Raw genomic sequence first — 26,684 nt, forward strand, 5'->3', positions numbered from 1 at the left:
CGCGTCGCCCGGCCTGACTCATGCTCCTGCGCATAGTCCGTAGGTACTTACGCGGACAGGACACGATTCCCAATCCCAATGCATATTGGCCTTATTATTGTATGCAGTACCTTGTTTAATTACAGCGTGACCAAACTGTCGTGTTCAAGAAAACTCATGTTTTGCTAAATACCTATTACTCACCTATCTGCAGGAAATGATCTTAAGTTGGCGGTTTTTTTAGCCGTTGCTAATAATCGCCAGATGGAAATTTGCTGAGTATGGCAGGGTAATAAAACATACGTTACGCATCGGAAGACTTGCGACTTAGTTTAATAGTCAATAGTGTCACTAGTCAACAGTCGTCACTTACGGTAATGATTTGGTAATCTTTCACATAGATCTACCGACTGCTCGCTCTCCCATGAGATAAGAGTAACGTCGCACATTTTTTTTCATTGCCTCGTTCTGTCTCGGAGATGGGGCGAACGAAATGAACGGAGCGCTAAAGGCAAAAACATATCGTTTGTTGATATCTCGTCATCCGGTCGGGATGGAGGAGCCGGTGCCGGTCCGGGCGCCGGGCGCCGGGCGGTCGGCGGCGGCGGGGTGCAGCGCGGATGCGCCCGCGCAGGACGCAGGCAGTCTGTCCCGCGCGCCGCCGCAGAGCGGACGTCCCGACCGTGCACAGTGACAGTAAGCAACAGTGCAGTGCGCCCGTGACAGTGGAGTGCCCGCAGCCCCCGCGAGCAGGAGCCGCCGCCCGGGTCGTCGACCGCGGCATGCGCGTGCCGCGCCGCTGCAGCCCCGCGCACTGACAGCGCCGACACACAGCCACAGGTGAGACCGCGGCCCGACTCCCGACACCCTCGCTCCCTGACGCCCTTTCGTTCGCGTCCGGCCACCTGCCACGTACCGGAGAGCTAACATTACCACAAGATATCAGAGGATAGTTTCCGAGCACATATTTTCCTATCGCCGATCGCGAACGATCTAATCGCGGGCCCAACGGGTGACTAAAGAGATGCAAAGTTATTCCGATAACGGTAATATTATCTTGGGCTCGAATTAACGTCGCACTCACCTGGTAGAATGGTGTTGACCTCCGCGGGCGCGGTGCCGGCGCGCGCGCCGCGAGGCCCCGCGCCCGCGCGACGCCGGACAAGAGCTGGAGCCGCTTCAACACTTAGAGCTCGGCGGAGGGCGTAGACTTCTGATTAGAATTCAGATAGGCTCATCGACCTGAATATGCGCATATTCTTGCGACAGCCGCGGGTTGCTCCACCCGCGCCGCGGAGGCTGCGACGCCGAAACCGCGGCGCGTCGTGATGCGCTCCCCCCCCCCCCCCGGCACCCGGCAGCTGCAACACCTACTGCCTGGTCTATTTCATAAATAGGGAAGTTCTCGGACTCCGAAGGCAGGGCAGGCGGGCTGCGCGGCTGGAGACGGGTGCGGGGAAGGCGACGTTATGGCAGGAAGCTAACGAGTCGTTTTTAGGGTTCCGTAGCCAAAATGGCAAAAACGGAACCCTTATACTCGTAGTTTCGCCATGTCTGTCTGTCTCTCTGTCTGTCCGTCCGCGGCTAGAAAGCTGTAATTTTGCACGAATTATATGTAAACTATGCCGACAAAATGGTACAATCAAAAATTTTATAAAAAAAAACAGATTACCTCCCATAATAGACGTAAAGTGGGGGTGTTTTTTTTTTTCATCCAATCTTGTAGTGGGGGGTATCGTTCGATAGGTCTTCTTTAAAACCATTAGGGGGTTGCTACAACAATTTTTCGATTCAGTGATGTGTTTGCAAAATATTCAACTTTAAGGTGCAAATTTTCATTAAAATCGAGCGTTCCCCCCTCTAAAATCTAAACCGGTGGGTGGAAAAATTTCAAAAAATTCAGGATGGTACGTATATCAAATTTACAAGGAAAACTATAACGGTAAAGTTTGCTTGAGAATTATTAGTACTTAGTTTAAGAGTAAATAGCAGCCTAAGGTATAAAATATACCTAAAGCCATACTTATGTAGATCATTCAAAACTGGTATCTTACAGAAGAGTTAATTGTTTGCTAAGATACCTAAATAAATAAATATACCCATGTAGAGCACTCATGTCAATTAGTAATAGTACAAGTTTAGGTACTCTAAGGGCACGTATTTAAACTTGAACATCGAAATTTAAAATATCTAAAGTTAAAACATCGACGGTCAAAATATCGAAAATCAAAATATCGAATGATCTAAACATCTACTATCATTATATCGACGTCTGGAATTCCTAAAACCGAAATATCGAACGGCTAAAATATCGAAAGTTCAAAATATCTACAACCCAATGATCGATATATGTTAATATCGAAACACAAAATATCAACCATCAAAAAACCAAATATTAAAATATCGAAAATTGAAATAGCGATGTATCTTAAAATCAAGAAAAATGCATAGAACTCTATTCTGGCGTACTTACCTATCTGCTGTATCAGTAATCGACTATTGTACCCTTCGGTATTATAGACATTCGATATTTAGAATTTCGACCTTAGAATCGCTCGAAATTTATACTTTCGACATTTTGAATTTTGACCTTATGATCATTCGACATTCTGATTTTCGATATTTTGACCGTCAACGTTTTAACCTTAGATATTTTAAATTTCGATATTCAAATACGTGCCCGTACTCTAAATACTCTAATTAGGCGTGGTTTGAACAATTGCTAATGGAAGGAAAACTATTCCGAAGAAAATCGCACGCAAAAGCTAGGTACCTATCTACCTAGTACCTATGTTTTCAGAACAAAAGATTATTCTTAAATTTTACTACATCATCTCTCGCTCAGCTCAATGTAATCATGTAGAAACCCGATACTAAACTCATTAACAATTACATGATTACGAATTTTATTCTTGTTATCACAAACGCTTAACCATTATTACTGCGTTATGACTAATGTCTAATTCGTCACGGATGCAAACGCGCCGCCCGCCGCTGCGCGCGCATAGCGAGGGTTCAATCAACCTTGAAATATTTACGTCGAAAGGAAATTTCGAGGAAAGGCTTTTGACGCAATACAAAGACGAAATGGATGCGAAAGGATAACTGTTGTGATCTGCGCACGAGTCGCTCGGCGCTCCAGTTGCGGCGGGGGCGGGACTCCGAGCGCCGTTAGCCGCCGCCGCCGGCGCACTCACAGTTATCTTCTAGTGCCAAATATGTCAACCGGTTACCTAAGATGCGCAACTTCTGCGCCATTCCAATCCATCTGCCCGCCGCGCGTATTCCGTCCAAGTCCGACTGAACAAGGACTTTCACAAGCGGATTGCTATAGCCTCCAGCTAAATTACAGAATTCACACAGACCCTGGCGGTTATTCTTATGTGCAAAGTTTACTTACATGAAACTATTAATATGCCCCTCCAAACATAAATTGAACAAAAAAATGAAATGATTTGAATTTGAAAAAAAAAACCTTTTTAACTTTGCGTACTCTGAATCTAAACACAAGACAGTTAAACTTTTCGAGCTTCGAGTTTCTTAGTAGCCCTGCTGACGTCATCGTATGCAGTAACATCTGATAATATCTTAACAGATGGAGGCCTGAGAAAATATGTCCGAGCTGATTCATTGTTGCGACGTTCACTCGCGTTTCTTTCATCTGCCATTAGAGAACCCCCCCCCCCCCACCGGCCGCAGGACACGTCCTTGCGCGGGCGCACGTGGCCACGGAAGTGGGTCGCCGGCGAGATACAACGCGCGTCTATTAGGTAGTCTATTTACAGCGTCTTTAGATTGATCAACTCGATTGTTAGTGTTTGTACTAAGCGAAGGGTAAATCTTGTTCTTGTAACCTCGTCATCCCAGCCTCCCAGCTCACGAGTATACATCCCACTGGTTGGCACAGGCCTTTCAGAATGAGATGAATGAATGGATGGATGGATGAATGGGATTGGGAACTCCACACACAACGTAGAATTCCCACAACTACTTCACCTACCTTTACTTACATATAAATATACCGATACCAATCGCATGGAACCAAAACATATCCACCCGGTCACCAACAGATCTCTTCAAACTCAACATTTCTTGAATCCTTTCCTCATGTGAAAGTTTTCCCAGCATAACGAATTAGCGACGGCGTATTAGACTAAAATCGCAGCTAGAAAACGCCTGCGTCCTAGCGGGAGCCACTCCCGGGAGCGATGCGTGAGGCTTGCGCAAGAGCGGAAGCGGTGTATGTCTGCCTGCGCAAACAGAAGTAATCAGTGTTTGCGCAGAGTCACAAATATATCCGCGGCTTCGCTGAACTTTCTCGCGCCCGCGCCGCGTGCAGTTATGCAAGGCGACCCTCGCGACGCGGGCGCGGGAGCGGGACGTCATGCTCATGCGATTAGACGCCGAATTCATTGTTTTACGCGACCGATAGAAAAGCTTGAGCATAGAGATACTGGACGCCTGGTAACGTGATGTTGTAATTAGACCGATACGTCAGCTTTGGCTAAATGGTCGATCTGAAATGACTAAGTCCAACTGGCGAGGTCGTTAACAAACTAGCAATTACTCTCGACGACAGCGACCGGCCGTTCACGGATCACGGCTCGAGCACGCTCGAGTGACTGGTCGTACCTACGCCGACGCCGCTTGACTAATACATACATAAGCTATAACCGAGTGCAGTATTGCAGCGACGTTAAGTGTAGAGTTACACTGCAAAGTTTGTGTACGTCAGCCAGCTTCAGCAGCCACATCCATTGGAGCATCTAGAGCCATTTTGTAGGGAACTGGCACCTGTGATGCCATGACCGATGCGACGAAGCAGAGTCGACGCTCAAATCCCCAGGATCAGACCATTCTGGAGTGGATAAAGTCCCAACTGTACACGTCTATACATATTATGAACACATCAACGCTGTTCTCATTTGTACCTACGAGTATGTAGAAAGTAGTTACTTTAGCCTAGCTTTAGCGGCTGGGAGAGATAATTTAACAGAGGATAGGATTGAGGTTGCGGCGGGAACAGGCCGGCGCGTACCGGAGTGACGACACTCGCACGCAACGCTGATGATCGCCGGCGCCGCCCACCGCGCTCCACTTTACTTCGCAGATGCAATCTCAAAACTGCTATTAAAATTAAAGAGGGCGCAGCTAATGTCTGTGAAACACAATTTGAATGCATTAAAAAGTCAATTGGCCCGCATGAAAGTGGTTTCGCCGCGTTAATTGTCGCAGAGGCCAGAGCATCTCGCACCAATGTCAGACAGCTCCGAATCCGATGCTCTTCAGAAGAAATGTAAACATTCGTTGATGCATGTGAACATTGTGAACGAAGTGACCAGCTTTAATGAATGATGCCCGATGGTTGGACGAGAACAGAAAAGGAAATGTTTGGAAAGGTAATTCTTGGTATGGCATGCATCTGTTGCGGGGGGCTTTCCTACATGTTCGATCGGTTATTTGATGTTTACACAAAGCAAAGCCTCCTTCCTGGCAATGGAAAGAACGAAAGAAAACCCAACTGGTCTCTGTTTTTTGAATTAGAAGGAATCTTGAGACGGTGTAGCCTCGCGATCCTTGAAGTCGCGCAAAGATGCGAAACTTGGATATAATAAGTTTTAACCTCATTTACCACGACTATCTAAATATGTATTGCTAAAAATACCTTGACGTTTCGACCACATCATAGCGGCCGTGATCGTGATAAGTCCCGGGTGATATTAGTTATGATATGAGTGAGAATCGCGAAAGTTGAAAACATTATCCCGTATACCTCAATTAGGATCAGCAAACGATGTAGCAGGCGTGATCTAATGGGGACATAGTCCGACGTGGATGGGATCAATGGGATGAGATGAGAGCCGTCGCGCTGCTAGCGGAGCGGAGCGCCGGGGCCGGCCGTGGCCTCCGCGCGTTCCGGTGGCCGACGACGCCGACGCCGGATCCGCGCTAATTATATTATTACTAGCTTATGCCGCGACTACGTCTGCGCGGATCTAGGTTATCGCGCGGTGGCGCTCTCTACCGGAATAAAAGGTATCCTATGTTGATCCTTGGTTTAAACTACCTATATACCAAATTTCATCAAAATCGGTTCAGTGGTTCCGACGTGAAAGGGTAACAGACAGACAGACAGACAGACAGACAGAGTTACTTTCGCATTTATAATATTAGTAGGGATTTATCGCTGTAGGTAATTGATATTATCAACCAACCACACGATAAGTAGCATTAACGTTTTAATGTTTGCTAGCTGTTGCGACTGTTGCGAGTAGAATTCCTTTGCGAAAAATTCGTTTATTTATCGCCTGCCCTGAAACTACCTACTTACTAATTTTTCAAGGATAAAAGCTACCTATTCTGTTATTATTATTTTAAGAACACATACGGTCATACATTAATGAGTATACAAGTAAACCAAAAACAATATAAAGACCTCAAGGTTCATAAATATGTAATAGATATATATTTATTTTATTCTCGTATTCGTAACCCTACCTATGCAAAATTTTATAGCAATCGGTTCTATAGTTGAGATGTGAGGGAGGATAGTGAGTAAGGATTACCATTACAAGCTTTTTTTATATTTTGTCTGATTTTATGTATTGTGATCATAAACTGCACAAGCCGCGGTTGTACTCGTATACCGAACGGTTGTGTAGTAATTTTATAATTTATTAAAACCATAGTTAAAACTTGATTAAAGTTATTTAATCCGTAATCCTCCTGCGGATAAATAGAGGATGGCATCTTTCCACGATCAAGTTGAGCTGTCAGTTCAGTTCTACGTTTTACTGTTTGTATTTTTTATGTATGTTCACCGATTACTCAGTCAATTGTGGACCGATTTTCAAAATTCTTTTTTTATTTGAAAGAGTACTCTTCTGAGGTGGTCCCACTGTCACCAAGTCAAGATCTGATGATGTGATCCTAAGGAAATCGAAGGCAAAACTCAAATTTTATAGGCACACCAACGAGTAAGTATAGCGATTTTGGCATTTTTAGCATTAACATAAGCATTTACATTCTGAAAGTATCATTTGATGAACTACCTGATGAAGAGGACCGTAGATGGCCAATAGAACTCGTCAAAGCTAAGTAATGCTCGCGCGTTTAAAACGATCGTGATTAATATACCAACATAAAAGCGACTAAGAAGAAGCTTTAAGTTAATGATTCTTTCGAACTGATCTGATACTGAAGCCGGAAGGTAGACAACGGAACTCTGTTATAAAGCAACGTAACTAAGCCCTGTTTAAGCTGGCTTAATGGAATCGTTGAGATATACTTTGGCTAACAATCACTAAAAAGTGAGAAATAAAGAAAAATTAAAACCGACTCCAAAAAAGTTTTAACAAAAACCTTGAAAATTATTTTCTAGGTACCTACTAGCTTGAAGTTGGTGCCTCAGCACGTACCTAAAAAAAAAATCATGGTTTTTGTAGTCAGTTCCATTTTTGTTAAGACAAAAATCTAACCACACAAAACAGTATTGTATTAGTTGATCATAGCAATACTAATTGAAATGGAAATAATTTGTAGTCAAGACAAAGTTTGCCAAACGGCGCCGGCGCACATTCCACTAATCCGATCCCAAAGGCCAGCAGATGTCACGGCCGGATGTACCTACGGCAGTGGAATAATACATTACATTAGACATGTCATCCAATCGTAACTCGCCGCGGTTATGATACCTACCTTACCTACCCAATTTGAATGAAACCAACGTTACAGCACGTTAACGTTACAGCTTCTCTGGCAGCAACTGCGAAGTACTTACTCGTAAACTGTGTGTTTCAAATAACACCAGGATTAATAGTGGGTGAAATGTTTGTAATATTTACAAAATGTGCCGTCATGATGGGTCGTGATTTTGGTAAAAAAAATGTTATCAAAGTACGTCAAAGCCGTAAACATATGGTACGTTACCGAGATGACAAAAATATCTGGACCTACATCTTTATGCTACCAACCAACCATAAGGTCGATGTATATCATGTATACATTATGTGTATGTACTTATTAGACGCTATGGCTGTTGCACCTATAGATAATTGGGCCGTCGACTGTGCAAGTTATTTACCTGTACATTTACATAAATGTATACATATATCCTCCAAATGTATACATATGTCCTTGCCTATCTTTAAGTCTATGCTTAGAGAGCACTATCTGTCATCTTGCGTATGAATGTTATAGTTAGCTTATTTATATGTTGTTATGGCATCTATCTACCTATCTATCTGTTTAGATTTGTTGTGTACTCGTATGTGTATAGTGTGTGTTAGTTTTATGTATTCTTGATAAGTATCTAATTAGAAAAACAGTAACAACATAAATACGCTAACAATTATGTATGTTTACCACAAATTAAGTTATTAACTAACTATAAACAATACTGAAGGTGCATGCAAAAAAGTAAACAAGTTTATGTGCGAATGTGTATGCGAGCGCGAATATGTGTATGTAAGTGAGTGTATGTGGGTGTAGGAGTGTATGTGTGTGTCTAGTCCCGATGTATACCTGTGTTTTCTGTACTGTTTACCTACTGTATTGGTGTGCAATAAAGAGTTATTGTATTGTATTGTATAACCACACCACACCACACCATAAGTACCACCACAGTCTCTCTGCATCTTGTACCGCATATATCATGGGGAGTGTTCAGATGAATTACTTATTCAGATTGTTGCCTGCAGGCTGCAGCCAGGTTTCACTACCGTACTTCAAGCAGGCGTCAGTCATTTCATCCTCACCGTGTTTCCGGACTCCGGAGCGGTACAACTTGGGGATCTTTAAAAAACGAGCCTATCAGTCTCTCAAAGGGCCGGCAACGCACCTGTGATACCCCTCGTGTTGACAGGTGTCCATGGGCGGCGGTGATTGCTTCACCATCAGGTGAACCGCATGCTCGTTTTCCCCCTCTTTTATAAAACAGTGCCTACTTTTTGAATGAAAAATATGACAGTGTGCAAAAAAATGCAAACGAATTACTTAAGCTCTTTATGAAGCGGGTTAAAAAAATATATTCCGAAACGAAATAACACAATTAACGGCTGGTAACTCTAAAATTGACAAATGGCGCATGAAGTGTCAATAAATCCAATCCTAACGTTCACTGAACCGCATAGTAAACAAACCGCTTGTCGCGAAACGAGAACTATGTATCCAGGGGGGGACAGTCGCCTATACCGTACTAATTCATGTCGATAGCGCCGCCATCTCCTTTATCTAACCTAAAATAAAACAGATTGTTGTCGTTTGTTTCAGATAGATGTCACTGAAAGCTTGAGATCACAAAATTTTATTTATTAAAAAATATTTTGTCGTTGATAATTACCGCAAAAATGAACTTTATTTTCGAAATTGACAATCGTATTGTAATTTCTAATATAAAAGTCACATAATTGTATCCGCTCAGTCGTTACAAATATTTTTTGTGTAGCAACCCTCTATGTCAGGCCAGGCGTCTATTCGCGCTCAACAAGGAACAAGATGGCTACGTTGCAATCGAAACTCGTGCACATCGTCCACATAAAAAGTAAAGACAGTGCTGCAAACGGAAAATTGAGGCTGGTTTAAACTTAAGAAGACTGAATTCAAGCGGTCTCACTTCTCTTTGCAGCCGTTTTTAGTTTTTATGTGGTTTGAGCTGGTAAGCAAATCCAGTAAAGTAAAAGAATACCTGTGACTATTAATAGCTATACGTATGGATGGATATATACATCAATGGTACTAGTTAGGAAATGCAGACGGCGCTTCAAAACAGTCTGCATGAATGAGACGAGAGAGGGCTCTCTTTTCCCGTATATTATACTACTCTTTGTATGTATCTGCGCAGGAACGATCGATCGCGAAGCTTGTTAGAAGGCGGGGTGGGGGGGCGGGCAGGGCAGGATGCACTTGTGCTATTCCTGTCAAGCCTCCCCCCCCCCGGGACCAATTGCGGTGCGGGCGCAAGATTCAAGTACCTACCTGTCTGCAGGAATGCTGAGAGATTACTGACGCTCGCGCTCGCCTTGTTTGCTGGATATTGTACTATTTTATTCATACTCTGACGGTCTGACGCGCATGCGCGTGATACGGTGCGAATACTTTCCATATAAGCACAAGGTATGTAGGGACACTACACAGCGGAAATTATAATTGAACCATTTGCTATTATGTACCTAAGATAGATACAGACAGACGGACAACAACGTGATCTTATAAGGGTTTAATTTTATGCTTTTGATGTCCGAAACCCTAAATATAAAATCAATGAAACAGTATCAAACAAGAATGTGCGATTGCGAAGCGCCGGAATCAGAATGGTTGACGTACTTAAGAGGCTGACAAGACCTAATTTTGTTGAAATTGATGTTATTTAAGCAGTTTTTTAAGAAAAACTATTTGTTCTAGCGCATCAAAAAAAATATATGTTAATATTCATCATATTTCAAAGGCATTGGATTAAATCGAGTTTAAATTTCTTAGACAAATCGGTTAACCATAATCAAAGCGGTTAACTTTATTATATACTAGCTTTTACCCGCGGCTTCGCACGCGTAAACTATTCGGTGTGGTTAGCTGCAATTTAAATTTTCGGGATTTTACAAAATTCCCCTGGAAATTTCCAATATTTATATCGTGGTCTTCATTGAGGTTGTGTTGTGAATGACTGTACAAAATTCAAGACTCCCAGTGCTGAAGTTTCAAATTTTTGCCTATCCAAATTCAAATGCAAAATTCAAATTCAAATCATTTATTCAGTAAATAGGCCGCAATGGGCACTTTTACACTTCATTTTTTATACTACCAGCGCTTTCGGAAAGACCATCATTGCCAAGAAGAATGCGCCGCAAGAAACTTGGCAGAAAGTCATTTTTTCAAAATAAAATAATTAGAAATAAAATACTTAAAAACTACAGTATACAATTAAAGAAAAAAATACGAAATAATAATAATAATACAGGGATGTATGGGGTCCCTTAGTTACAAAACTATACCGTGGGAATATCGGGATAAAAAGTAGCGAACTTATAATATGTGTTATTCCAGACATACGGCTACCTACATCCAAATTTCATGCCTCTAAGCTCAGCGGTTAATATTTCAAGATTTTATCCCTATCCCGTGGGAATATCAGGGTAAAAAAAGATTGTGTTATTCCAGAGGTCCAGCTACCTACATACCAAATTTCATGGCTCTAAGCCCAGTGGTTGTTATTTCGAGATTTTATCCCTAGGTATCCCGTGAGAATATCGGGTCAAAAAGTCGCTTATGTAAAAAAGATTGTGTTATTCCAGACGTCTAGCTACCTACATACCAAATTTCATGACTCTAAGCCAGCGGTATTATTTCAAGATTTTATTCCTATCCCGTGGAATATCGGGATAAAAATTAGCCTGTGTGTTATTACAGAGGTCCAGCTACCTACATACCAAAATTCATGGCTCTAAATCCAGTGGTTGTTATTTCGAGATTTTATCCCTAGGTATCCCGTGGGAATATCGAGTCAAAAAGTCCCTTACGTGTTATTCCAGACGTCCAGTTACCTTTTTTTTTTCAATTTATTTAAATAAAAATGCAAATACATTACCCAACAAACACACCCTACCCTACATACCAAATTTCATGACTCTAAGCCCAGCGGTTATTATTTCAAGATTTTATCCCTATCCCGGGGGAATATCGGGATAAAAAGTAGCTTATGTGTTTATCCAAAGGTCCAGCTACCTACAAACTAAATTTCATGGCTTTAAGCCCTGCGGTTGTTATTTCAAGATTTTATCCCTAGGTATCCCGTGGGAATATCGGGTCAAAAAGTCACTTATCTGTTATTCCAAACGTCCAACTACCTACATACCAAATTTCATGACTCTAAGCCCAGAGGTTGTTATTTCGAGATTTTATCCCTATCCCGTGGGAATACCGGGATAAAAAGTATCCTATGTTTTAATCCAGGTTATAAACTAACTTTTCGCCAAATTTTATCCAAATCCGCCTAGCCATTTCAGCGTGAAAGAGTAACAAACATACTCACTCACTCACTCACTCACAAACTTTCGCATTTATAATATTAGTAGGATAGGATTCTGTGCTTCTGTCTTAAAATTATTGGCTCAGGCCTGAAATATCCGTTTTCCTAAAATGTATTTTTCGCAAAATGTCTTCTTTTCAGAATGTCAACACGTCTTTTGCATAATGTCAGCTTCTCAAAATATCAGCTATTTAAAATTGCCTGTCTCCAAGAATGACAGTTTTTGTATAATGTTCGCTTTTCAGAAAGTGCTTATTCTCAAAATGTCTGCAACCTCAAAACATCCGCCTTCTTATAACGTTGGCATTCCAGAAAAGTCTTATTCCCAAAATGTCTCAAATCATGGTTTTTCATCTAAATCGGTTCAGCGGTATTTTATATTAGGTATAGATATTTATGTTATCAAAGAGTAAGTATGCAAGCAATTAAACCTTTTACATTAAGAACATTGATTTGAAAATAAAGCAGACATTATGGGAAACAACCATAACAAGACTATAGCCTATTTAAAAAAGTGAACATAACGTAAAAGCAGAAATTATGGTAATGCTAATATTATAGGAATGTCAACATTATGAATAGACGACTTCCTGAGATTGTACACATTTTTAATAGCAGACATTTCGAGAAAGCTGACGAAAATAGAAGTGCTAACATTGTGAAAACGCAGACGTTTTGAGAATTGTACATTTTAGGAAAACAGACATTTCAGGCTGAGCCAAATTATTAAACCATCGGTTCACGGAATATCGGGTGCATTGCTGATTCATAATTAAGGTGGTCGGTTTTCCTGCTGGCAAAAATAACAAAATAACCTTGTTACAGATACTTGTTGTATTACAATATTTAACTACAAGGTGTTAAATAAATGAAAACCTGGAGAGGGAGGTGAATCAATAACAAGGTCAATTACACGACTTATCTTTAAACCAGGTTACCTTTTTTAAATCCTTCTCTTATTCTGCCCAGTCTAAAAGTTTAGAAATACGACATGCAAATCCAATTGTCTTTGTGAGGTTGCATACTATTTGCGTAATTTAATAATAGTAGAACTAGTAATCAAGTAGGTAGAACTACAGACTTAGCAAAACATGCGAATATTTTTTTGAATAATTAAGGTCTTCGTAAGTAGGTAATAATAATTATGCATTAATCAAACTAACGCAAAATAAAAAATACAGTTAGGGTTTCTGGGGTTCTCAGTTCAATAATTCACACCCTATACAGGGTTATTTGTAATTCACTAGCATCAGCATCAGCATCCCCTCAACCCCAATGGAAACTCCCACCACTCAAACAAATGTCTGTTTTACGGCTCCATTTTAAAAAGTCGTAAAACAAAAAACATTTGTTTAAGTGGCAGGAGTTCAGGGTTAAAAGGAAGCCAGAGAATTACAAATAACCCTGTATTATGTATTACTATGTTGCTAAAGTGTGACGGGGCGGGGTGACCATCTAGCTATCGTGTCGTGATCAGGCGCCGGACGATATTTGGGTTTGGTGTTGATGATGAAACTACATACATAGGTACACAAGAAAGCTAGTTTATGTTTTCGTCATAACTCGCAAACTTAATTTTTTTGATATGGAGGTTAGTAATAGGCAATAAAATAATTACAAACCGTAGTCACTACAGTATAGGATAGGTGTACTCGAGTCGGGTGATTTGTCACTTGTATCTATGTATGTCCTCTCACTGTCTCAAATCGATTGAGCGGTTTAAGCGTGAAAAGGTAACAGACAGACAGACAGAGTTACTTTCGTTTTTATAATATTAGTAAGGAAAGGATTAGGATTAGAAATGTATGTTTAATCATCATCATGGAAAACGTAGAAGAAACTGGTCGGATGCTACACTGCAGCCGCGCGCGGCGCGACGGACAGCGCTTTCCAATAGAAATGCAGCACAGTAGGTACAGCGCAAATGCGCCCGCGCCGCGCATCTCCCGCGCCGCCGTCAGACTGTAAGAGTAACACACACTCAACCAGCGTGTCAACGCGAGGTTCGCGACACCCCGGCCCCGGGGGTCGTCAATCCTCAGTTATAAAGAAAGCAATAAGTAATTAAAAAATAACCTAAAAGTCAGTTGAAAAGGAAAGGTGGAACTGAAATATTAATTTCTGGATCAAAGTTCCGTAATAAATAAAGATCTTAAAGAAAGGTCAATGTTATATTAATAAACATAAATAAATCTTTAAAAATATCAATGAGTCATACTTATGCACATTTGTAAAAAAATGTTCTATAATTAGATTTGATAATTAAATCGTAAGATAGACTTAAACTTTAATCATAACTATACTAAACCCGCGGACGTTAGGGAGTTACGAAAAAAGTTTAGGTATATTTGAAAAGAATTTTGGCGATTTGTGACACAAGAAAATAATTGCTATTTTCATAAGGGAACTATATTTTCTGTCACTTAAATTTAGAGTTGTCACTAAACTGCGATACCCTAATTATAATATCTATCCCTAAGAAATATATTAGTCATCATATTAATCAAAATTGTCTCTAAGTATGAGTCATCAGATTAATGTAAACCTGTATCCTAAATTATAGTTTGATCATCAAAATTCGATCACCAAAATAATAGATCTGTCAATAAATAAATAGATCAGCAGGGCTACTACGAAACTCGACACTCGAAGTTCGTATCGTACCGTCCCTCTCGCTCTCGTATTAAATAGTATAAGTGTCAGAGGGACCGCACTACACGAACTGCGAGTTTCGTAGTAGCATCACAAGTACATCACAAGTATTTAACACAACTTTATTTTTAATACAGTAGGTTCGCTATTTGAAGGGATCACTAATGCGGATCGGAATTATTTCCAAATATCCCTGTCCATGATAATTATAATCATTAACTTTATAATACGCCTTTGATATTAATGTCTTCTTGACAATAGATCTGAATTTTGTATCCATTTCATTTATAATATTCTTTGGAATTTTATTATAAAAACGTATGCAATTTCCCAGAATCGACTTTTTGGTTTTAGCCAGTCTGTAAGATGGAACTTTAAGCTTCCCTGTGTTTCTAGTAGCCTTTGGCTTATCGACGTTAGTGGGAAAATCACATATGTTCTTCCTTACATACATGATTATTTCAAAAACATAAAGCGACGGCAGGGTTAGAATACCTGTTTCCTTGCGTCTTCAAATTATAAATTGCTCTAATTGCTCTCTTTTGTAAGATAAAAATTGACTCAATGTCTGCAGCAGATCCCCATAAAATAAGGCCGTACCGAAGTGACAGAAGTGCCAGAACCGAACATTTTTTGCTAATACTTGTATGATGAGTACAAAGTTTGTAGTAGGTACTTGAGTCTTGTATGTTTGTATGTAAGTATTTAGGTATATGTGTGTGTATGTATGTCTACCCGTTGTTTAGCACCCATAGAACAAACTTTGCTTAGTTTGGGGCTGGGTCAATTGGCATAATTTGTGAGAGGATATTATTATTATTATTATTTCATTCAGTGTATATCATTATCGTCAAACTTCAGTTCAATCAGGTAGTTGATGTTCAATATTATTTTCCAGTTATTATAATTAATTTTTAGGTAGCCATTTCTATACGTTTCATTTCATGTCATAATATCAAACGTCTTAAAACAGGTAGTTCTTGCTTATTAAGAAACGCAAAACTAAAACTCATTCGAGCGTGAAATTGCCGAGATTAGTTCCTAATAACGGCCTATTATTATTTCGAAAAAAAACAAGTTTTTTTAGTGATCTTTCTTGATCAACTAAAATTGATAATATTAGCTATGCTATGGTCAAATATAAACAAGTGCGCCGAGCCTGGCGTGGCGAGGTCCCGCGCGGCGTGTAATCGTTGTAGCAATGCTAAAATAGGCACGTCGAGTACCTACCTACCTACCTACCTACGTGAGTAGGTGCCAATGTTTCTGATTGTTTATTAGGTGGTGCTCTATAAACAGTTATTGTGTTGTACCAAAAATGGTAGAAGGAAAATAAACAGGCGGTTTACCCGATGGAAGGCAATCGCAGCCGCCCGCTGCACGCTGGACACCGGTACCGCCATATTTTTCCATCCCTACAAGTTTCAGTAGTTCTTCTGCGCGTGATTTGCGGCACGCACGCTGATTTGATACATTTTTGCGCTCGTCAAACATGATCCAAACGGAGCCCCGCAATTTGTGGAGCCATTTGTAATTGATCAATTTAGTTTTTTGTTGATCCTTTGTGAGTAACTCAACTATACTTACGCCATTACGGAAAAACAATGTCCGATTGCCAGTGTTCTATTCAATTAAGTATGTAGATATGTGTGTGATGTAAAAAAGCCATGGTTAATTTTAGCTAGTGGTTTCAACTACGGCCTCTCGACCATAAGTTCATAGCTTCGCGCCTGGATTTCCGCCTCCGATTTTCGGATTTTACGTGCAAAATTACATTGAGCCATGATCTTTTCGCCGGAGAAAAACTTGGAACTTGGAGGTCAGCTGTGTGTGGAACAGCCCAAGATCTCTCATCCTGAGAGGAGAACTACTGTGATCGGCAGCTGTATACGCTATAGGCCAGCGCCTGGTACGTTTGTGTCGTAGCGTTGCCGGCGCCGACGCTGTGTCGTGCACATAATACAGCAAGGCTACTATGTGTACTTAGGTAGTAAGTAGATCAAACTTATAGGAAAACTATAACGCCTAAGTTTGCTTGAGAATTATTAGTAGTTAAGAGTAAATAGCAGCCTAAGGTACAAAATATCCCTAAACTTGGAAGATTCCGTATAAAATACGAAATCCTTAGAAAAATATTACTTAATTTTTTCGTAATGGCTACGGAACCCTATTTTGAGCGTGTCCAACACGCTCTTGGTCGGTTTTTTTGAAATCGGTTAATAAAATTCGGCGGCATCGATACCGGGAAACAATACACACGAAAACATTCCTATGAAAGAAAGAACTAATGATAAGCCGAATTCCTCTCACGCATGGGGTGGAGGCTCCCCGCTGTTGCACCCCCGCCCCGCGACCTCCGCTACGCCTGCGCCGGCGCAGCGGCCGGTTCAAGGCTCTAAATCGAAACAAAATACAGTTCATCGAACGGACAACCAACGTAAAAGGTCACCTAAGATATTTATATTTACCTGCCTCGTCACAGTATTTTCCAAATGATCCGTACCTATACATCAGTGACGTGGCGCTACAATCAATCAATTTTAACCGGGTTGCCTAAATTATTTACGTGACGTCAGTGATGAGTGATGACAGAGAATAGATAGTGATGATAACTAAGTATGGCAAAGCATGTGTAGGTACAGTAGTAACTCCGAGGTGTTACGTTACGTTCAAAGACGTATCCCACGATTCTTTCACTCTCCGGGTTGTCTAACGAAAATCTTCACGGTACCGATGCATCTATATCTACTGAGAGCCACGCCCGCCACATGGCTCCCTGTCTGTACTCCGGTCGGTTTCGGCTGGAGACTGCAGTGAAAGCAACGCTCTCCGTGCCCTTTGCGATAGGGCACAGCGAGAGAAACGAACCGTTATGCACTCCACGTATATTTGTGGGCATGCAATGCATACGGACTGGAGGGGGGGGGGGGCTCATCGTGCACTAAACTCGCATGTACATTACATTATATTGCGAAATCTTCTCTTATTCTGCCAGCATCGGTTACACAACATAGGTCTGCGATCCATCCGCAATATCCGTATAGCTATCACTAAAGTTTACATTTACAATTTGGTTGTGTAAACGTTTCATTTGTTTCGTTTGGAAAAGATTATTAGTCGTAAATACTTGCTCACGCGGTAGATAGTGGGATGGGATGCGGGCAGCGGGCCATCGCTTGGGAAACGGGTGCTCCACTGACACAGTTGGCGCTCGCGGCGGCCGCGCCCGCTGCACCCGCCTCCCGCCTCGCGGGAAGCTAAATTGGACGGCGGTTGCGCCACAGGCCGAGTGGACTGCAGCCGAGGCCGGCAGCACCGGGCTGGCCCCGGCACCCGGCGCACCCGACCACGTACTGTTTACTGGTCGCGAGCCCAAGCCTGCCCCGCCGTCGCGCGCAGCAACACGCGCCGCTCCACGCTCTCTTGTTATGAAAACAGTAATTAAAGAGCGCATTGAGCGAGCCGGATGCGTCGCGCGGCGCCGCCGCGGTATCACCAACACGCAGTTTTAAACTATAGCACCTAGTTTAATGCTGCTGCAGTTATTAGCTCTTCTAGTGCACTACAATCTCGACAGAGTGGCCGTGGTCGTCGTTTGAGGATGAGTTGGCTTTCGAGACAGAGAACGACGACTTTCTAGAAGAAATAGTGTGATAATTATCGTATAATTATCCAAGTGTTGGAATGGATTATTTTTCCGCGTGGTATGCACTATGAACCGTCTCGGGTCGGGTGCAAGCAAGGTGACTGACAGCACGCAATCAGGAGCCGGCAGTGGCAGAGACTGCTCGCGGCTCAACTCTTGACGTCAAGACTTACCCCCGTCAAGACGTACACTCGTTCTTAGTCATCGTACGATCAACATCGTTTACAATGATACTTAAGTAGTTTTACTGAAGACTGACTCACAAACGACTATTAATTTCCCTCGCCATACAACCTTGATTGATCTGTAGTGCCTGATGACTGATTGATCTCTAGTGCGATCATAAAAGTCATTTCCAAATTGTCCGTACACGTAACAATTCCGTAGACGTAAAATTTGAGTACGATGATGTTACAGATTTCGACATGTAAAACAGTGTGTTTAGTTTGGTTCACTTTCGAGTGATTAGTGAAAGACGGGCACGGGACCAGAGAGTGGCTATTTACGTGTGGGCTTCCTTCTGCACTTGTTGCGGGTAATACATATGTATTTATTTAGTGCATACATCGCACAACATCGTCGGAGCGGATTTGGCTCGGGTCCACGGTCAGTTCCGTATTGGTGCGCCCGCGCCTTCCCGGCTGTGTGCGGTGTGTGCTCTCGGCTCGGATGCAGCGACAATATTAACATGACACGTCACATCCTAAAAACGTGTAGGTAGGTAAGTACAAATACTGGTAGGTAAAATGCGTATGTATATAGGTACATAAATATAGATAAGTAGTAAAATTAAAGTTCGGCCTGAGTCTCCTTATTACAAGCTTTTATTTAGTTTCAACGGTCCCGTTGTCTGTCTGTCTGTAGTCAAATCTTGCAAGTTAAATTTGATCAACTTCCAGTAGTCAGATTGTCTTGAAATTTGGAATACTTATGTAAATCGCCGTGGCGAGCCGTGGTGGCCGACTGGTTTGACATATGGCCTCTCAAGCAGAGGGTCGTGGGTTCAAACCCCGGCTCGCACCTCTGAGTTTTTCGAAATTCATGTGCGGAATTACATTTGAAATTTACCACGAGCTTTACGGTGAAGGAAAACATCGTGAGGAAACCTGCACAAACCTGCGAAGCAATTCAACGGTATGTGTGAAGTTCCCAATCCGCACTGGGCCCGCGTGGGAACTACTGTCCAAGCCCTCTCATTCTGAGGGGAGGCCTGTGCCCTGCAGTGGGACGTATATAGGCTGGGCTGGGATGATGATGATGATGATGTAAATCGCGTGACAATACAATAATCTAGTAGTGATATCCTGGTAGTCCAGCCAGGATCGTCTCCGCAGGACGGAACTCTTCAACGGTTAATACTCGTAGCATCGACTTGAAATTTGGTATGCAAATGTAGTTTGGGTGACAATGCAAGAACAGTCAACAAAAAGTACAGTCAGCAAAAAAAGCTTGTATTAAAAATGAAATCCTTGTATTAAAAATGGAAGCCTAGCAGACCCTTCACGTTGCCGGCGACTTCCTGCAGTGACCCCGGTGATCCGAGGTGTAGTGCCCTGTACCTGTAGTTCGCTACACCAGAGCATTCCAGAAGGATGTGAGTGGCTGTCTCTTCTGCCTCCATGCATGCTCTGCTCTGCACAGGGGGCTGTCTGTAACACCTACCTAGACTATGTAAGTGCTTGTTTAGCAACGCATACGCATTGTCCAGTTAGAGCACCGACTAGCAGTCGAAGTTGATCCCTCCTAAGTCCGCGAAACTTGCGGGACAATCCGGGGTTGACCGTCGGGAGGGCTTCTCTGGTTTGCCTGCATGTATCTAGGTTTGTCCAATATTGTTGGTTGGTGCATTACCTTGGTGTTGTGTCGCAGTTTGCCGCGCAGCCATCCAAAGGGTAGCGGTAGGATGGGTTCGGGTCCGAAGACCTTCATCTCGACCCCCCTCTAGCCAATCGGTCGGTTGATTGATTCAGGCTTTATTTTGCGGAGGCTCATATCAGTGAACTAATCAGTTGTTTTATAGTATGTCCGACACTTGTGTCCAAGTGTTTGTAATCTCATATTTCTAGCAGGTAGGTACTTACTGAGACACACCTGCTACAGCCGCGAAACGACTCACGTTTGTTTGTCCGTTTCATTAGTACTACATTCGTAACAAAGTAACGGCAATTAGGTGGTTCTCATTCTACGATTGTGTGTAGTTAGCCGTCGTTGTCGCCGGCTGCCGGAGGCCGGACCGGACCCTCCGTAGCCTCGCGGCTGCCGGCCCGGCGCTGCGCGTGCGCCGGAGAAAGGCGGCCTCATCTGCGCCGCATCTCCGCGCGTTGTGTAACCGCCATCTTTGTTGCCGTCACTCGCCGATACCCCGTAATTGTGACCATTTGTTTACCGAGCGAGCTGAGCAGTGCCAGCGCGGTGTTTGGCCGCACGCGCCCAGGAGCCCGGTCACCACGGGTGTGTGTGTGTGTGTGCCGTGTCGTGTGGCCACAGTCGGACGGTAGATCGACTTTGGGATTTGCGATTTAACCATCGGTGGCCCTAGTCGAACGGACGGACATTTAAAAATCGTTTTTTTCCGTGCGCCGAAAGTCACATAAACTAAACACATAAACCGCGTATAAACTGCGCATGCTCAGGACCTAACCGGTTTACCGCGTGCAGCGCGGTGCCAACTATTGTCATTGTTTATTGAATTCAAACCTCAAATTTAAATGTTAGGTACGTACTCGTAGACGTATAGCGCATAAAACCCAACAGACGACGGAGCGAAATGAAATGATTGCAAGCAAAGTGGTTTCGCAAGCAACCGGGAGAACTGGTCCTGCGCCGCGGAGGAACTGCTTCGCGCACCCGGAGGGGGGGGGGGGGGGGCGTTGACCCCGGCCCTGCGCGCGCATGCATAATGCGCGGACTTCCGCCGCGCCGCCGTGCGTGCGCACCCCGCGTGCACCGATCAGCAGGGCTACTACGAAACTCGAAGTTCGTGTCGTGCGGTCCCTCTGACACTTACACTATTTAATACGAGAGCGAGAGGGACCGCACGACACGAACTTCGAGTTTCGACTTTCGTAGTAGCCCTGCAGGCGCGGGCGCTTCATACACTCGTTACTATTCACACATCGCGAGACAAAGTGATTCCGTCCACGGCAATCACAACCCGGAAGGGCCTGGGCGCGTCTGTACTCCGTAGCGGTCGGGTCGATGCAGGATGTTCTATTCGAAGCTGGACAATAACCTAAATGTAATGGGCAATTCACTCTTTGTTTGAAGAGAGAATACAATGTTACCTACATAGTGTATTAGCACCAGACTAAGCAAGAGCAACGACCAACGCCGTATTTCAAAACATTGTTATCCTAATTGAGATCCCGATAGTGTCACTCATGGCACTATCTTAGTTTGTATCTTGGAATGCAATATCGCCTTATTTCCGCGTTGATTGTGCGCGGCCCGCGGAGTGTGACCGCGCCGACGCGGATGGCTCGGGCGGGATACGGGAAGGGGGGCGCGGCCGGCGCCGGCGCACGAGGGGGGTCCAGCAACTTCCCTTTCTGAAAACAAAGCTCCTGTAATAAACAGAAACAGCCACCTAATTGAAACCTCTCCGAGACTTGAAGAGGTTTCAATTGCTTTACCTACGTGTTGACTAAATAAAAAGTTGTCGGACTAATTTTCCCCTTTAGAAAGCTGTAGAGTAAGTATCAGATAAATACGACGGGAGTAAACACCTAAGTCGTAGTATCTACCTACTTGAGTGGCACATCCATTCATCTTCACAATAAACTTTAATGAATCGCATAGATACGGCGTGTCGTCATAATCTACGAATAGACCTACTCGTCACGTTTTTATGGGTAGGTACAAGCTTATCGTGCTTGAGATCCTCAAATAGCTACGATCAAAAAACGATACCGTACTTAATAACCATCTTATAACCAACTCACAGGCGTGGTTTGGGGATATAATATTAATGTGTCAAATACACTTTGATTTTGATTTCTTACCATAGTTAACCGATCTCATCATTTACCTGGCAAAGTAAAATATCGATCTTGTCGCAGTTAACTGTAGCAGGAATACCGACCCCGAAGCTACGATCGTCTTACAATTATTATTTCCTAATTTTTTACAATTACAGTTTTCCCGGCTCGCTCCAAAAGATCAATCAAGGAAATAGATCGTAACATAATATTTACCACCAGTTTGATTAAAAAGTCACGTAAGAACTAGATAAATGTTTTAGCTAAAAGGGAAGCCTTTATCTAAAGCGTCATCAGATAGCGAGGATTGGCGTAATAAAATAACAGCAGAGGACACGCAGCCGCGCCGTGCAAGCGCCAAGGTCGCGGCGCCGGAGGGCCGGGCGCCGCCGCCGGCCCGCCGGGCGCCCGCGCCGCCACACATTTTTGTTTTTTGCACCGCAGTAGGTCCGACGGCCGGGCTACCGTTGCGCGCCGTTACCGCCGCGGGCGCCGAGGCCGCGCTTTTTGCGCTCGTAAAACAGTTCCTAGCTTCGAGAAAAACACCGGACGGCTCGAGACGATCGAATGAATCGCTCCGAGGGCCATCTCTAACTGGAGCCGCGTATCTGGAGTGTGAAGCGGGCCACTTGCGCGCTCGTAAATGTTCATTTCTCACGCCATCACACATCGCCGCGGCCTTTCTAGCGGCCGGGTCCGCTTACAGCGAAGCACCTCGTACCACTTAACAGTCGGAACAGAATTCATACAAGATTTAAAAATATTAACACGCTACAGTACCGAATGAATGCTAGCTGAGAGATCGCGCAGTAGAATTGCGATGCACTTTTGGAGATAAACCTTTTTTATCTCTGATATATGTCTCGATGAACCTTTTATAGTTTCTGTCACCCGTTGACGTCATTGTCATTGAGTAAATTTACGAAGCCGCAGAGGTAGTCGGAGCTAATCATTGTCGGCGACATGGTGCGCGTCGCGCGACTCGCTCCGTGGACGGCGGCATCGGCGCCGGCGGCCCCCGCGCCCCCCGCGCCCCCCGCGCCCCGCGCCGCAGCGCACTCCGCGAGCCTCCGGCGTAGGACGGCGCCGGGGGCGCGCCCCGCCAGCTGGCGAAGCGGCGGCGCGCGGGCCGCGGGGCCCGGACTCCCGTACGTCGCGCCTCGTATTTATTTAAGTGTCGCGATGAAGCGTCGCCGTATGTACGATGACTGTGAGAGTGACGCGATTCCGTTTGCGTTTTGCAGGTGATGCGCGTGCTGGGCGGCATGTGGGTCGTGTGCGGCGGCTGGCGCGGCGCGCGCGTGCTGCTGGCGCTGGTGTGCTGGGCCGCGCTGGCGGCGCTGTGGCTGCCGCGCCTGGCGCCGCCCGCCGCGCCGCGCCCGCCCGCGCGCCAGCTGCTGCAGTCGGACGCGTCCACCGGCACCCCCGCCACCGCCGCCCCCCACCCCGCCCTCCCCGCGCTGCCCGCCGTGGACACGCGCGTGCGCAGCGAGGCCGAGCTGCGCGCCGACGCCGAGCGCGCGCTGCCGTCGCTGCCGCTGTCCTACTGGCACGAGCACCGCAACGACAAGAACAAGTTCTACAAGAAGAAGGAGTGCGCGCCGTTCCCGTCCGTGTTCGACCTGGAGTTCCACAACACGTACTGGCAGACGCTGCGCACGAGCGAGGGCGTGTTCCATCTGTACGGCGCGTACCTGGACGCGCGGAACACGTCGGCGCTCGGCCCGGCCGTGCGGCTGCTGGCCGTGCACGACCGCATCAAGCCGACGCTGGCCACGCACTGCCAGCTCTGGTTCGACGAGCGGCCCGAGCCGGCCGTCGTGCGCGTGCTCGAGTACAAGTACGTGTGGAACAGCAAATGGGGCAACTACCGCGACGGCGTGCTGCAGCCGTACCTGCTGGCGTGCGTGCTGCCGGCCGACGTGCGCGGGCGCATCCCGCGCGCCGTCTCGCTCGTGGAGCGGCCCTGCGACCGCGCGCCCAACTGCCTGCGCGTGCACCACGACCCGCCCGCGCCGCCCGAGCGCCAGCACGAGTTCGCCGTCTGCGTCAAGGGACTCGACTTCCAGCACGAGGACCTGTCGGTGCGCCTCGTGGAGTGGATCGAGCTGGTGCGGCTGCTCGGCGCGCACAAGGTGTTCTTCTACTCGCTGCAGGTGCATCCCAACATCACCAAGGTGCTGCGGTACTACGAGGCGCGCGGCGCGGCCGCCGTCACGCCGCTCACGCTGCCCGGCGGCCAGCCCAACCTGCCCGGCCTGCAGCACATGTACCTCAAGAAGAAGACCACGCACAAGCGCCAGATGGAGGTCATCCCCTACAACGACTGCCTCTACCGCAACCTGTACCGCTACCGGCGCCTGGCGCTGCTCGACGTGGACGAGGTGATCGTGCCGCTGCAGGACCCCGACTGGGCCGGGCTCATGCGGCGCGTGCTGCCGCTGGCGACGCCGGCCCCGGGCAAGCCGCCGCGCTCGTCGTACCACGCGTCCAACGTGTACTACCTGGACTCGCTGCGCCACGCCCACGCGTGGGAGGCGGGCGCGCCGCGCTACATGCACATGCTGCAGCACGTGTACCGCACGCGCAACTTCACGAAGCCGGGCCAGTACGTGAAGGCGTTCCACGAGACGGCGCGCGTGCTCACGCTGCACAACCACTTCCCGTTCGCGTGTCTCGGCGCCGCGTGCTCGTCGTACGCGCTGGACACGGCCACGGCGCGCCTGCAGCACTACCGCGCCGACTGCGTCACGGCGCTCAGCAAGAGCTGCCGCGAGCTGCGCGCCGAGCCCGTCCGCGACGCCGCGCTCTGGCGCTGGCGGGACGCGCTGGTGCCGCGCGTCACGCGCGCGCTCGCCGACCTCGGCTTCCTGCCGCCCGCGCCCGCGCCGCGCCCGCGCCCGCGCCCGACGCGCCGCAGGAGCCCCCGCGGTGACGCCCCGCCTCGGGCCCGGGACCCGGACCTTTTCCTGTTACTGAATTAGCCAGAAATTGATTATACTTTTCTAAGCATTTATCTCTATTCCTATTTATTGTATTACTAGTTTACGAGACGAGAGGAGTCATATCCGTTTGTCGGACGACGCGGTCCGTGAACGTAGTGTTAGGGCGCGCGGCGAGACCCGGCGCCCCCGACGATCCCGGCGATAGATCCCGCCGGCGGGGGCCGGGGACGATAGTCCTTCAGACGAGACCGTCCTTCCTCTCGGTCGAGCTGACCGGTCGGATCGGCCGACATTCCTCAAAATTGATATCGAACGCGCAGCGCTCGTTTTTTAATTCTACTCGTACGTAGTAGGTATATTTTTGCCAATCAACAGACGGCCCGCCCTTTAGGCGACTCTGTAAAGACGCGAATGATCTACATATTAACAGTATGATTACTTGGAGTTAACACTTGACAGATGGGCGTGCCTTCAGTCAATTTTCAACTTTGACGTCATAAAAATAAAGCCATTTTTAGTATACCGCTACTCACGTTTACAGATTATGTAAAAACTATTTTATTTATATGACGTCAAAGTTGAAAATTGACTGAAGGCACGCCCATCTGTCAAGTGTTAACTCCAAGTAATTTTAACTGTCCTCGTGCCTACATCCTTCCTTTGGGAAGGACGTAAGAAATAATTATAATTGGACACTGACGGCCTTTGTAAAGTACACAGTGAAAAACTAGTAGGAAAAGCCGGAGATTTTTTCCTCTATTTTCCCTGAACACCATAAGCTCTAAGCAATATAATTTGAAAGTTTCAAAAAGATATTCTAAAAAGTACCTTTGGTAGGCAGGAGGGTATAGTTTATTGACTACTACTCGATTGGATATGAGTGATATGACTTTTCGATGTCTATTCGTGTGACGCCATTTAGTGGCAATGATAGATAAAATGTGGAGCCGAGCCGTCGCGTCACCGCAGCGGCACGCGGCGTGCTTCGAGCGATCCATTGGTGCCGTCGAGATCGACGTCTATCGTGAGGTTTCCAGTCGAACGCGACTCTATGCGATCTCGCCATCGACTTTGATCTCGATGCATCAAAAATGAGTTTGACTCAGTGTGTGACGACGAGTGGGCCGGCGCCAGCGCGCGACGACGGAGAGACACTCCGTGCGAGCGTCTTCGGCGACTGGCGCTTGCCACGAGTGACCACGACTCGCTTGGTCGCTATGACCATCCCTTTCTAACTAGTTAAGTAGAAGGGGGAAGGAAACGTCCTGCGTGACGATAATAATGACGTGCTAACCGTCACCCCCGACTAGCTGCCAGCCGGCGTCAGAACAAACGTATACGCATATTATGTTTGAGGCTGGTTGTTTGATGTGATCTACTGCTGGTGAATGTCAATAGATCGTAAGAAACTGCGGGAGTTTGAAAATAAAGCGTGATCGATCGCAACAACTTGTTTTTATTTA

General features: G+C 45.6%; 1 protein-coding gene across 1 annotated transcript; it reads left to right on the forward strand.

The window, feature by feature from the left end:
- Positions 1-625: 625 nt before the first annotated feature.
- On the forward strand, positions 626-26,684 carry LOC141430924 (uncharacterized). The gene is made up of 2 exons (XM_074091812.1): positions 626-819; positions 23,521-26,684. The coding sequence occupies exon 2, from the start codon at positions 23,524-23,526 to the stop codon at positions 25,258-25,260; it is 1,737 nt and encodes a 578-aa protein (XP_073947913.1). The 5' UTR covers positions 626-819; positions 23,521-23,523; the 3' UTR covers positions 25,261-26,684.

This window comes from Choristoneura fumiferana, chromosome 9 (assembly GCF_025370935.1).
Source record: "Choristoneura fumiferana chromosome 9, NRCan_CFum_1, whole genome shotgun sequence".
In the NCBI taxonomy this organism is placed as follows: Eukaryota; Metazoa; Arthropoda; class Insecta; order Lepidoptera; family Tortricidae; genus Choristoneura; species Choristoneura fumiferana.